This window comes from Cebus imitator, unplaced genomic scaffold (assembly GCF_001604975.1).
Source record: "Cebus imitator isolate Cc_AM_T3 unplaced genomic scaffold, Cebus_imitator-1.0 Scaffold238, whole genome shotgun sequence".
Lineage (NCBI taxonomy): Eukaryota > Metazoa > Chordata > Mammalia > Primates > Cebidae > Cebus > Cebus imitator.
The window spans coordinates 1,508,211-1,522,818 of record NW_016107553.1 but is presented as its reverse complement, the minus strand read 5'-3'; the positions used below and the strand labels follow the sequence as shown (position 1 = coordinate 1,522,818).

Sequence of the window (14,608 nt, the reverse complement as noted above, 5' to 3'; positions counted from 1 at the left end):
AAAAAAAAAAAAAAAAAATTGTTTATCTTTGTTCTCATTAAATTATGCAAGTATTCCTTTATAGTTCTTATGTACAAGTCATTCTTTTTTTTTCTTTTTTGAATGTACAAGTCATTATTAAGTGTGTTACTTTCAAGAAGTGAATTACTATATGTATTTAGGAATGCTCTTTATGCTCTATTAACACAGATGTCGTGCTAATGACAGGAGCAATCTTTTTCTGAAGGAAATAATGCGCTGACTTAACAGGATTTCTTTCCATGCAGGGAAATGAACTCAAAACAGCCATACAATGAAAGGCACTATTTTCAGTTTTAGAATTTCTAAAATGACAATTAGTATAATATTGATAAAAAGTTATCCTCTAAAAACTTGCTGTAAGTAATTATGTTCTCAGCATTATTTAATAATGTTAAAACTTTTTGAAAAGTTTAACAGCAGTGTGTATTTTTCTTAAAGAAAGTTGGTCTATACTTTCTGCCATACAGCTAAAATATTATTTATTAAAAGAGACCTGGATTTGTTCAGTCAGGATAAAAAATACTTAATTGTAAGAATTGTCCTATTTATCTTTCTTTACGTTTAGAGCACTTAGCAGACAAAATGACCTTGGTTCACCAAAGGTTATGATTAGAAAACCATTGTAAAAAGGATATTCAGATAACAAGAGACTAACTACAGCATCAATGAGGTCACTGAGCATCTTTGTTCAGAAATTAATGAGATTTTTAATAAACCAGAATGTGCTTCCTTACTATGATGACCTAATGAGTCACTTAATATGTGGGAAAATTTGAGGTTGAGCTGTGCCTGCACCTGCAGCATTAGAATGTTGCTGTGGATTGAAATTTCTGTGTTTGATGTTAATCAACCACCCAGTGTTTGCATTCAGCAAAGTATGAATGTTTAATTACCATAAAATGCAATCACCATTTTCTACAGACAATGAATGGCACATAGACCTCATTGAAGTTATCAAAAGGGGACCAGTGGTCAATTGGGTCAGTGATTTGAATTGTTTGACAGACTTAGAGAAGCAAGTAAAGTTCAAAAATCCTGAGTAAATTTGAGAAGTTTGCCACAGAATCTGTTAAAAAGAACTGTCATAAGTAATTGAAGTTAACAAAAGCCCTTTTCAATCAAAAGTTCAAGTTCAAGCTGTAGAGTTAATTTGAATTTGCATTTCTTTGTTCTAAGTTTCTCATGAAGCATGATCTGATTACAAGGGTGAGCAGTTACATCAGGGCAGTTTTATGCATATTTGTCTAACTAAGGTGAAATTAAATTTTTAAGGTGCAAGTTACTGATACCAACCGAAGGTTTCAAGATGCTGGAAAAGAGGTGAGAAAATGATACTTTTCTATGTATTCAGTATGTGGTTGTTCTTTCACTGTTTGTTTAAAAATACGAACATTCCTTCTTTTCTAAGGTGATAGTCCACACGGAAGATATTATTCGATGTAGAATTCAGCAGAGAAATATTACAACTGTAGTAGAAAAATTGCAGTTATGCCTTCCAGGTGAGTTAAACTTGTCTATAATGTAATTTTTGGCTTGGTAAAATCGTAATTTAATAATTGCAAATAGTGATTCTTTAGTGTGGGAATTACAGATTATTTGATGATTGCATCTCAACAAAGACATACTTATCTTTCAGGTTCATTTTATTCTCTGAATTTTCATGGTTTTGTCATGTTAGAAAGCTCCTGTTTGATTATATGTCACATCAGTTTCCTAGAACAGGAACTTCTACATTTCCATTTCCTCTCTGCCTCTTTTGCCCTTTGTCTCCCATACCCCTTTTTTGTGTTTCCTCAGAATACTTTCCCATGGGGAGAGTCTTTGGGTTGAATTTTCTCACCTTTGCCTAATTTGCCTGATTTTTTTTTTTTTACCTCTAGTTTTCCATTGGTTTTTGTATGTCACTTAACAGGCTCTTTTTGCTTTGTTCACAATCTCATTGTGCTGGTAAGGTAAGAAAAACATCAAAAGTGCCAGGTTTTCACCATTCTTGCCTTTCTACCTTTATTTTAGAAATGCTGTTTCTGGTCTCCTTGTTAGGGCTAAATATTACTTGGGCTTCAGATAAGTTCTGAGGAAACTAACCAGTATTTTCTTTACCTGGCTTTAATATTCTTTAAGTTGGATGCATTCTATTCAAACAAAAGGAAGCAGGCATATGACTTTTTTTTCTTTTTATTTATTTTAATTTTTTTTTAGAGATAGGGTCTCACTCTGTTGCCCAAGCTAAAGTGCAGTGGCATGATCGTAGCTCACTTCAGCCTTGAACTCCTGGGCTCACGCAATCCTCTTGCCTCAGCCTCCCAAGGTGCTGGGATTATAGGCATGAGCCACCACACCTGGCAACTTTTTTAAATATAGTAAGCTAAATCCATCCTTTGTCTCATATTTTAACTTATTATTGTTATTGTTTTTTTAGGAAGGAGCCTAAACCTCTATATCCAGCGGAATAGAATGAGATGTTTTATATGATATTTGTATAATGTTAATTTAGCTTAGACTACAAATTATATTGTTAAAACTGTCAGCAGATTTTGTTGCCCAAAAAAAATTATATTATTATTATTATTATTTTTTTTTCGAGACAGAGTCTCGCTCTGTTGGCCAGGCTGGAGTGCAGTGGCCCAATCTTGGTTCACTGCAAGCTGGGATTACAAGCATGCGCCACCATGCCGGACTGATTTCTGTGTTTTTAGTAGGGATGGGGTTTCACTTTGTTGGCCAGGCTGGTCTTGAGCTCCTGGCCTCAAGTGATCTGCCCAACCCAGCCTCCCAAAGTGCTGGGATTACAGGTGTGAGCCACAGTGCCTGGCCTGTTTTTGACTTATGGGAATAGCTTTTCTTTTCTTTTCTTTTCTTTTCTTTTCTTTTCTTTTCTTTTCTTTTCTTTTCTTTTTTTCTTTTCTTTTCTTTTCTTTTCTTTAGAATCAATGAAATTCTACTCAGTTTAATCTCCAATGGACCAGGTATATTTACATAATAACTTTGAGTAAATAAAATGTTGGCTTATTATGGTAAGTTTCAAGGTTGAGAAACCTACTTCCTTTTAGTTATGTTTAATAATACCTCTTGGCCACCATCAGGTACATTGTAATAGCCATGAAGATATCCTCTAAGTTTGAATGTTTTGTCCCTGTCTGATAATAAACCTTAAAAATTGGGTACTGATGGAATGAGCAAGAGTCAGATTCCACTTATTCCCCTACTGGGCTATTTAAATAGAGAAATAAAGGGAAGCAGAGGTGAGGTGTTTGTTACTGCTACTGTCTTTATTTTTAAGGCTGGACAGCCACTCTTAGTTGATGTAAGTATTGTGTTCCTAATGGCCACATCCAGAACCGCCTTCCTTCCTGTATTCATTTTTCTGTCCTAGTATCCACTTACAATTGTGCGTTTGTGTATCAGGCATCATGGTAGATATTGGAACTATAAATTTGGAAATGACACAATCTCAGCTTTTGAAGGATCCTGCAATCTGTGAAAGGAAAATAAATCTTGGAACCCCAAAATCACTAAACCAAGAAAAAAGTCAAGCTGTGAACTGGGTCAGGCAAACCTGCCTCCCATTTTCCTGTTGAGTAAGATGGTTACAAAGATAAGAAGCTGTATACTCCCTCACAATTTGCCCTCTGGAAACTCCTTGTGGACAAAGGTCAGACAGAACTCAAAGTCATCCCTCTGAGGCTCACCTGAGACAAATGTATATCTGATTGCTTCCTTTGCCCTTTTAATTTGTGTAAAAATACAGATTCACTGGGCCAGACTAAATTGTATATTCAGTGGAAGGCTGATCAAGTACTCAAAAGAATGTAGCCTTTGTCTCTTACCTACTTCTAATTTGGAAGCTCCCACCTCTGAGTTGTCCCTCATTACCAGACTGAACCAATGTACAATCAGTCAATGTACATGTATTGATCGATATCTCATGTCTCCCTAAAATGTATAAAAGCAAACTGTACCCCTGACCACCTTGGGCACATGTTTTCAGAACTTACTCAGGCTGTGTCATGGGCATGTCCTTAACCTTGGCAAAATAACTTTCTAAATTGACTGAGACCTGTCTCAGATATTTGGAGTTCGAAGATCTTATGGGAATAAAGTCATCAATTACAGTACAATTGCCTAACTACTCCTTGGATTAGGAGGAGTATGAGAGCATATAAGAAGTCATATAGCTTGGGCATGGTGACTCACGCCCGCAATCCCAGCACTTTAGGAGGCTGAGGCGGGAGGATTGTTTGAGGCCAGGAGCTTGAGAACAGCCTGGGCAACATAGAGAGTCCATGTCTCTAAAAAAAATTAAATAAAAATAAAATTAACCAGTTGTGGTGGTACACCTGTGGTTCTAGCTACTTGGGAGGCTGAGGTGAGAAGATTGCTTGAGCCCAGGAGGTTGAGGCTGCAGTGAACCATGATTGTGTCACTGTCCTCCAACCTGGATGAGATACATATATATATGTATGTATTATACCAAACCTGGAACACTTGTATATGCTATATACATATATATATATTTAATATATATTATTATGTATATGATGTTCAGTATAGAAGGAAATTAAAATGTTTTCAATACTTGAAGTATTTAACATTTTATTTGAAAATATTAGCCTAACTCGAGATACAGAAGTCTAATGAATTTGTAATACACTCTTTCCTGCTTTAATTGTTTTCTTCTCTCAAAGTATTTCATTTTGAAAGCTAAAATGTTATATATTTTTTAACACAGTGCTGGAAATGTACAGTAAGCTGAAAGAACAGATGAGTGCCAAAAGGTGAGTTGGTATCTTTCTTATTGTTTTAAATAAGAATTTTTTGTTTATCATTGAAAGGACAGATACATTTACTATAAATCATTGTGAATCATGAGTTTTGCTTTCTTCCTTATCCTAACTTTTGTACTTACAATTTGCCTATCAGGATAATACATGAAATCAAATCTTAGCCTTTTATTAATGAATCATTGCCCTTTATAAATGATATTAAGGATTGGTAATGTTGATCAAGGACAAATAGGTGAGCAGGAATGAAAATATTGATTAACTTACGAACATACTAATATTGCATGTAATTAAGGGCTAAGTGCATATGGTGGAAGGAAAAGAGTGTAGGCAGTTATATTTTGACAATCTGGGTGAATGTAGTGGTTCACATTCTATTTTGTAACTCAAATGCATATATGACAGATGAAAAAGTAATTTAAAGTAGTTTATTGATTGCCATAGGAGCATTAGATATAGTGGTGTTTAAAATATTTTAAAGATGAACAATTTTGGCCAGATGTGGTGGCTCATGCTTGTAATCCCAGCACTTTGGGAGGCTGAGGCAGGAGGATCACTTGAACCCAGGAGATCCAGATCAGCCTGGGCAATACGGGGAGACATTTTGCCTCCACCCCCACGCCCCCCCCAAAAAAGAAAAGAAACCCAAAACGATTCAAAAGTAACATAGACGAACCAGAGTAAAATGAGATAATTTGGACTAGGGAAAAAATGATTTCTTCTTGGTCAGTTAGTAACTGCTTAATTACCAGAACACATCATATACAAACCTGTAGTAAAAGATGTGTGTATGTCCTGCTTCATGGTGCTACACGTTAACTTTCATTAGGCTTTACCAGTTAGTTCAGTTTAGTAGAATGATTTTTTCCCTGTAATGAACAAGCCATAAACTATTCTGAAAGGCACTCTTTCTTTCATATATATATTAATAATATATTCTCTTTTTATTATACATCCTCACATTTTAAAGATTCAAATAATTGTTCTATGTGTTTGCTGCAAAAACACCAGATATCACCTTTCCTATTTCCCTTTCACCATTGCTTCTTTCTAGGGGCAGAAACTTTTACCTCTTTTAATGAATTATTTTGGTATTTACATTTATGTCTTTCAATAACTAACTTTTAATTATTTCCATATTATTTTCCAGTTTGGGGCATAATCTTTTTTTTCAGTAATATAATCTGATACTTATACTCACATTTTCTCAACTATCCCCAACATATTTTATGTCTTTTTCCCTCCCTGAAAACATTGATTGGCATGTGTTCTTTTGTCCCTTTAAATCTAGAACAGTCTGCTTTTCTTTGTTTTTTTTCGTGGAAGATTCCAGGTCAGTTCTCTTGTAGAAAAGAGGCATTTTGGATTTATCTAGTTGTTTCTTCATGTTTAAATTCAGGTTAGATGGTTTTGGCAAGAGTATGACATAAGTGATACCTTACATTGCATGACATCAGAAGGTTTATAAAGTCATGTTGTCCTTAGGTTATGCTAATTTGATCATTTGGTTAAGGGGAAGACTACCAGATGTCTTTTGAAAAGGTATATTTTTCTTTTTGCAATTAATAAGTAAACTGTGGGTCCTGTTTCCTAACAACTTTTCACCCAGTAGGTTTAGGATTCTTGCTTTAATTGGTTATTATATTGGATTTACAAGATGATGATTTGAAAAATTCTATATTTCTTTAACGTATGTTAACTGGATTTTTTTAATATATAAAGAAGAGCTTTTTATTCCCCTCCAGCACCTTTTTTCTTTCTTTCCTGATTATTGCTGTGAACTTACGCATTTTAAAAATAAATATAATTTATTATTGTCATTATTCATTTTGATAAACAAATTGTTTCAGATTTAACAAGAGAAACCCCTCAAGCTAGTTCCTCTGTCTTTGTCTTTGAGTATTTTTGCATTTATTGTACAGTAAGATGTTCTAAGCTCTGACTATGCTTTTTTTTTTTTTTTTTTTGCTTCAGATTGGAAGCAGCCATTCTCCAGGGTACTGTAGCTCCTTTTAGTGTTAGTGGTATTTAGAACTAAGATGTATGATTTGGGCACAGTGGCTCACACCTGTAATCCCAACACTTTGGGAGGCTGAGGCAGGCAGATGGCTTAATCTCAAGTTTGAGACCAGCCTCGCCAACATGGTGAAACCCCATCTCTACTGAAAAAAAAAAAAAAAAAGAAATTACCTGGGTGTGGTGGCGCATGCCTGTGGTCCCAGCTACTGGGGTCCTGGTGGGGGTGGGAGCTGAGGTGGGAGGATCTGTTGAGACAGGGAGGCAGTTGCAGTGAGCTGGGATGAAGCCACTGCATTCCAGCCTGGGTGACAGAACAAAACCCTGTCTCAAAAACAAAACAAAACAAGGAACTAAGATATATGTGCTAGGTGGGCTTATTACACACACAGACACACACACACACATCAAAACCTTCTTTTAATCTGAAAACTATCCTTTAATCTCATAATGCCCTTAAACATTAGGAGGTTTTCTTGAATTATTTTTTTCCTTCTGTTTTCTTGATTATTTCTCTAGGATATTAATAGTTCAGTCTTCTAGATTGATTCTCTATTTTTTTTTTTTTTTGAGATGGAGTCTTGCTGTGTTGCCCAGGCTGGAGTGCAGTGGAGTGATCTCAGCTCACTGCAACCTCTGCCTCCTGGGTTCAAGTGATTCTCCTGCCTCTGCCTCCCGAGTAGCTGGGACTATAGGCATGTGCCACCACGCCTGGCTAATTTTTGTATTTTTAGTAGAGACAGGCTTTCACCATATTGGCCAGGCTGGTCTCAAACTCCTGACCTTGTGATCCACCCACCTCAGCCTCCCAAAGTGCTGGGATTACAAGTATGAGCCACCTTGCCTGGCTTCTTGTTTTTTGTTTGAGTCACTGTGCCTGGCCGGTTCTCTAATTTTCAATCTCTTCTTTGATATTTTTAAATCTCTTTGTCTGCTTGCTCTTTTTTCTATGAGATTGTTTCATCTTTACCTTCCAAAGGTGGTGGTGATTTTTAAATGTTTCTGCTAATTTTTAATTTTTAGGAGCTCTTTTTTGATCTCCAATTTTTTTTTTTCAGGTAGCCTCTTGTGTTTTTATTCCTTTCCTTTCCTTTCCTTTCCTTTCCTTCCTTCCTTCCTTCCTTCCTTCCTTCCTTCCTTTCTTCCTTCCTTCCTTCCTTCCTTCCTTCCCTCCTTCCCTCCTTCCCTCCTTCCCTCCTTCCCTCCTTCCTTTCTTTTCTTTCTTTTTTGGTTTTTTGAGACAGAGTCTCACTCTGTTACCCAGGCTGGAATGTAGTGGCATGATTTCGGCTCAGTGCAACTTCTGCCTCCCGGGTTCAAGTGATTCTCCTGTCTCAGCCTCCCGAGTAGCTGGGACTACAGGCATGTGCCGCCATACTGGCTAATTTTTTGTATTTTTGGTAGGGATGGGGTTTCACTGTGTTAGCCAGGATGGTCTTGATCTCCTGACCTCGTGGTCTACCTGTGTTGGCCTCCCAAAGTGCTGTGATTACAGGCGTGAGCCTCTGCACCCTGCTTGTGTTTGCTTTTTAGAGATTCATGAAGTTGTAGACTTATAACTTGTGCATTTTTGCTTATGTTATACTAAAATAAACATACCTGTGCAGCCAGCAAGTTTACGATGCTTAATGTTATTGCCCCAAAAGCTTTCTTATACTTCTTCACAGTCACTGCCACCAAAATAAGACACAGAATACTTCCATTACCCCCATAGTTTGCTCATGCCTCTTTCCAATTTCTCCTCTCTTCTCTAGAAATAACCACTCATTTTCTGATTTTTAGCACCGTAGATTAGTTTTGTTTGTTTTCAGAATTGATATAAATGGAATCTTCACTCCTGATAATGTTTTAAAAATTCATCTGTGGTTGCATGATTTCTTTTTATTGTTAGAATTTGTTTATCCATTTGTTGCTGAGTATTTGGTTTGTTTCAGGATTGTGGGTATTATGGGTAAGACTGCCAGTTGATTGACGGTACTTTTCAGTTCAACTATGTCCTTAACTGAATTTCTGCCTGCGGGATCTGTCAATTATTGTTAGAGGTGTGCTGAGGTCTGCACTTGTAATAGTGTATTTATCTATTTTCCTTTATAGTTCTATTAATTTTTGCTTCTTATATTTTGATACTCTGTTGTTAGTTACATACACATTAAGGATTGCTGTCTTCTTGGAGAATTGACCGTTTTATCATTATGTAATGTTCTTTATCCCTAATAATTTTTTTTGCTCTGAAATCTGTATCATCTGAAATTAATATAGGTGATCTACCTTTCTTTTGATTAGTGTCAGTATGGTATATCTTCCTCTCTACCTTTATTTTTTTATCTCTTTGTGTCTATACATTTGAGGTGATTCAGTTTTTTCCACTTAGAATTTAATAAAAATGTCCTACTTTCTCATGTAGCTTGTGAGTTTTTTTGTACACAGGACATTGTATTTAATAAGAATAGAAGAGACTGAAGTAACCAATTCTATGGTAGGACAAACTCTGGTGAAATGGAAATACCCAAGGGAAGGCAAATGAAGTGAGAACAGTGGCATGATTTGTACTTTATAGGCCAGAGAATCATCAGAGTACCCACATAGTCTCCATTTAGTGATGACACATATATATTTTGAAGTGTCTCATATTGATAAAAACAGACACCTTGTCAGAGGTTTAACATATAGGGAAATTTGCTCTACTGTGACTTATTTTTAAAGAATTAAAGACTTAACATTCCAACCAAAAGGACATCATTACATTATAATAAAAGACTTTACGGATAGGGTAATAATTTGTTTTAAAATAATTTAAAAGGCAAATTCCATTATATATTGTTGAATAGGATATGAGCTTACAGAACTGGAAGTGTAGATATATTACTGGATGAAAATGTGGCCAAATGCTGATGAGTTAATTACAATATGATAGCATCAGATCATAGGTGCTTTTTATATTCCCTTTATAGGTTTTGTGTTTTTCTAGTGGTTATGGATTACTGCTACAATTTTGTAAAAACAGCATTATATGTGTCTAAAGGAGAAATGGTAATCTATTGTGATGCTGTTTTTGCTTGCATTTAGAAACAGATAAAATGTAGGAGATTTATGGCTAAGTTTTAGAAAGGATCCAGGGTCTGGTCTTTGACTTCTGCTTTCTCCCTATTGATAAACTTTCCGTATATCTTAGCTTGAATTTTCCCAGAAAGCAGAATCTGGGGTAAAAATAATATCTTTTAATACTTTTGGTTTTTTTAAGACAGAGTCTTGCTCTGTCATGAGGCATCAGGTTGGAGTGCAGTGGCACGATCTTGGCTCACTGCAACCTCCACCTCCCGGGTTCAAGCAATTCTCCTGCCTCAGCCTCCTGAGTAGCTGGGACTACAGGTGCACGCCACCACACCCAGCTAATTTTTGGATTTTACTAGAGATGGGGTTTCACCATGTTGGCCAGGAAGGTCTCGAATTCCTTACCTGACCTCATGATCTGCCCACCTCAGTTTCCCAAAGTGCTGGGATAACAGGCGTGAGCCACCGTGCTCGGCCTTTTTTTACTACTATTTTAGGGAGTATAATCCTAGGAAAGTTCCCTGAATCCTAGTTTTGGGAAACTACACAAATACAGTTAACTGAGGAAATTCAATGGAAAAAGAGTAGTTCTTTCAACAAATGCTGCTGGAACAACTGGACATTCACATGTAAAAAAGTGAATGAATAAATAAATGTAAACACTAACTCTCAGTTTTTATAAAAATTAATTCAGAAGGAAAGTTGAGAGAGCAAATATAAGGGTGAGTTATTGAGTTAGCCACTGCTTGATTATTGATCAATTTAAATACTTTTTGGGAGGTTGTGTATGTTATTGCAAATCAAAACCTTCCCTCTAGGAAGAGGAAAGGAGAACTTATCTCTGTCTTGCTTTCCTTATTGGTTAAGAGTTCAACCCACTGACGTTAACTCTCCACATTTCTGGGTTGTGTGCATATGGGTGCTAGGTAAATCTTATGACCTCTTGTGCCTCTCATGATGTCTCACGCGAGCACCAGGATGGCAGGTGAGAAACGAGCAGCAGGGAGTTGTGCTATGAAGTAAGTTGATTGTGTCTGTGGCATGTTACAAAAGCTACTGGTAATACTTTTCATTTATTCTACATCACTTAGGATTTCAAATATATTATAGGTATTAACATGAATTTTCAGGAGACATACCTGTTGTAGAGAGAATACTTTTGAAATATACCTAGTTCGTATCAAATCAGGAAATTAGTCCAGGATCAGATAGTGTGGTTTGACTATTGATTGATCTGTTGCATCTATAATGTTATGAGTTACACTGAAAATATGTAATTCATTATTTCACTTCATTTAAGCTTTTAATATCTCAGGCATTATCAAAATTATTGTAATGACATCTCTTCTACCCATACCATCACCTAAATATTTTAGTTTCTGACCAAATGTACTTTTTGTTTACATTATAAGCATTCTGATATTTAAATAACCAAGATAAAATTTAGATGATCTAATTTTTGAATTAGTGGTAATATTTGTGACAATTTGCAGAATATACTCTGTCTTTGAGAGTGTATGCCAGAAAACTAATTGATGTCTTTAAAGAGCTTTTGAATGTAATGTCTTTTTTTTTTTTTTTTTTGAGACAGTGTCTTACTCTGTCACTCAGGCTGGAGTGCAGTAGCACAATCTCACTGCAACTGCCACCTCCCAGATTCAAATGATTCCTGTCCTTCAGCCTCCTGAGTAGCTGGATTACAGGTGTGCGCCACCATGCCTGGCTAATTTTTGTATTTTTAGTAGAGACAGGGTTTCACCATGTTGGCCGGGCTGGTGTCGAATTCCTTACCTCAGGTGACCTGCCTGCTTTAGCCTCCCAAAGTCTGGGATTACAGGTGTGAGCCACTACACCCAGTGGGTCTTTTCAACTTACTTTTGTTTTCACTTATGTCTCATGTTTCTATCAACTTACTTTTTTTTTTTGTACATTAGTTCATGCCTTTTCCTGCTTTTAATGTCATCCAATTCAATAGGAAGATATAAAATACTATGTAATTAATTTTAGAAATTCCTCTACCTAACTCTCAAATACATTTTTGGTGAATATTATGGTAGGAAACTGACAGTTTTGTATGGTCTCAGTCCTGCTCCCAATTAATATGGTGTCTTGGCCAAATCATATACTGTTTTTCTGTGTTTCAGTTTTCTCATCTATGGAATGCTACTTGTAATATCTGCCATAGAAATGTACCTTGTAGAAGTCTAAAGAGAACTAAATTATGTATATGAAAATATATGTCAATTTATCTAGGTCAAAGGCTATACTTTACTAATTGCTGCATACCCAGCATGTCACACTGTGAAATTCTATCCCCTAAAGCCCAAAACAGGAAATATTACATTCAGTAAATATTTGTTGAATTGAAAAAGCACTGTGCCTATGTGGGTTATTATTTGTTTTTTTCTGTGATACTTAACGGTATTTCTAATTGCCTTAAATGGTGGAGTAGTATGACATTTTTAAAAAAGTTAAATAAATTGTATTTTAATTAGAATTATATTGTTATGTACTTCTTTTGTGTGGTGATACTGTGTGGTTGGATATTATGATGGGAGATAGAATATAAAATCATATAACAAATCACTAAATGTTATAATTCAGAGATTTGAAACAATTATACATACTCATTTAAGGTATCGAGATGACTATGATAATACTTTTGATGTTACAGATTCAGATGAAGTGAAATAGGGAAGTTTTGCATTAATGTATGCCATGAAATTTGAGCCTGTGGCTTGTTTATGTGATTTATAGTGTGTGCTTGACAAATAGATATAAATATTAATTTTACTTATTTTAACTATGACTAGATCCTTTTTGATGAATAGTTAGTGTAAGACTGATTATTTAGACTTATCTGTAAAATTATTTTGATCAGAACTTTTTATAGAGTTTTCATTTTAACTTCTCACAGGTACTATTCTGCCCTAAAAACTATGGAACAATTAGAGAACGTGTACTTTCCCTGGGTTAGTCAATACCGGTTTTGTCAGCTCATGATAGAAAATCTTCCCAAACTCCGTGAGGATATTAAAGAAATCTCCATGTCTGATCTCAAAGACTTTTTGGAAAGCATTCGAAAACATTCTGACAAAATAGGTGAAACAGCAATGAAACAGGTGAGATGAAAAATAATTATGATTTAATATTATTCAGTAATACAGGATTTGGTAAATAGCCAAGGTTTACTTCTTTCACTTACATAAAATGCTTATTTTTGTTTTACCGTTTTCTTGTCTTTTCTAGTTCTTATTTAGAAAGGATTCTATTAGTGTTTTCTTTGGCTTCACAGTTATTTCTTATTTAAGTAAAATTATTCTAACTTAAATTCTTTAGTTACCGCCTGAACTCTCAGCATCCTTCTCCATGTATGTTATCCTTTACAGCCAGCCAAATCTGGTATAAAATTAGCTAAACAGTGGCAGCCACAGAGGCAAGTGGGAGTCTCTTTTTGCAAAACATCTTTGAAACCCAGCATTTCTAAACTCTTCTCTATTTAAAACAAATTAAAAGTATTAACTGTGAATTAAAAACTACTACAGTTCAATAATAAAGGGACAAACAATGGGAAAAGCCTTAGCAGTTATAAAGTTAGTATATCTACCTTTTGAGTCAGCAGTTCCACTCCTAAGTGTTTATCAGTGAGAAAAAAAAAACAAAAAACCATGGCCTCATGATGTTCTTAGCATCTTTGTTCACAGCCTCAAACTGGAAACAACCCAAATGGCTATCATAAGGAGAATGGATACACGTATTGTGGTATATTCATACAATGGAATACTACCTAGCAATAGAAAGAAATGAATTACTGATAATGCAACAAAATATATGAATCTCACAGATATGTCGAGCCACAGAAATTGAATGCAAAAAGGTGCAAACTGTGTGATTCCATTTTTATGCCATTCAAAAGCAGGTAAAACTGAGATGAAAAAAATCTGAACAGTGGTTACCTCTGGGTGGAGAAATTGCCTAGAAAGAGACACAGGGGACTTTCTGGGGAGATGGAAATGTTTTATACCATGATAAAAATGTATTTGTCAAAGTTGTACAGCTAAGATCTGTATATTACAGCATATATACATCTTACTTTAAAAAACTATAAAAATAAGTATAAAAGTATAAAAAATAATTTGGTATATATGGAGCAAGTAGATAAAGGTATAGATTAATCAAGAATGTAAAAGTATTAGTTGAAGATAAGTGATGGGAGTTCATGATATTAATCTGTTTTGAAATTTTTAATAAGCTTAAAAATAAATTTTCTAAGAGCTGTTAAAACTCAAAATAATCATAATGTCATAGAAATAAAATGATGCTCAACGCCATTTCTTCTTTTCGTCTTTGCATTGCACACTCTTATGATTTCTAATGCTGGATTTTTTTTCCCCCTAAGTATTACAAACTACTTTAGAAACTCTTTCTGACTGATTGCCTCTGGTCAGTGAGTGTCTTTCCCATTGGAGAGCTCTTCACCATTGTATTCTTGCCTTCAATATTACAGTGTTTTCAATACTTTTTCTCCTATTCCTGGCCAAGGAAATCTGTGTATGCCATGGGGGTTAGAAACACAACCACTTGATAAATTTTTTCAGTATGAGAAGGCAAACAGTAGTTTAAAGTTCATATTCCATTATATATTTTAATTAAGAGCATCAGTGTTAAACTTAACTTCGATCTATCTTTCATAGACCAGTTTTGGACTCTTTCCACTTAGGCAGTCCTTCAAATCATGA

At 35.3% G+C, this 14,608-nt stretch overlaps 1 protein-coding gene across 15 annotated transcripts in view; it reads left to right on the top strand.

Annotated features, from left to right (window-relative positions):
- EXOC6 (exocyst complex component 6) overlaps positions 1 to 14,608 on the top strand; it is a 219,542-nt gene that overhangs the window by 55,374 nt on the left and 149,560 nt on the right. For all 15 annotated transcript variants that reach the window (XR_001816353.2, XM_037727728.1, XM_037727727.1 and 12 more), the window contains 4 exons: positions 1,294 to 1,341; positions 1,430 to 1,520; positions 4,751 to 4,796; positions 12,787 to 12,991. Coding sequence is in view for 14 of the 15 variants with exons in the window: in XM_037727728.1 (XP_037583656.1) it covers positions 1,294 to 1,341; positions 1,430 to 1,520; positions 4,751 to 4,796; positions 12,787 to 12,991 (390 nt within the window). In the remaining variant the exon portion in view is untranslated. The remainder of the gene's footprint in view (positions 1 to 1,293; positions 1,342 to 1,429; positions 1,521 to 4,750; positions 4,797 to 12,786; positions 12,992 to 14,608) is intronic.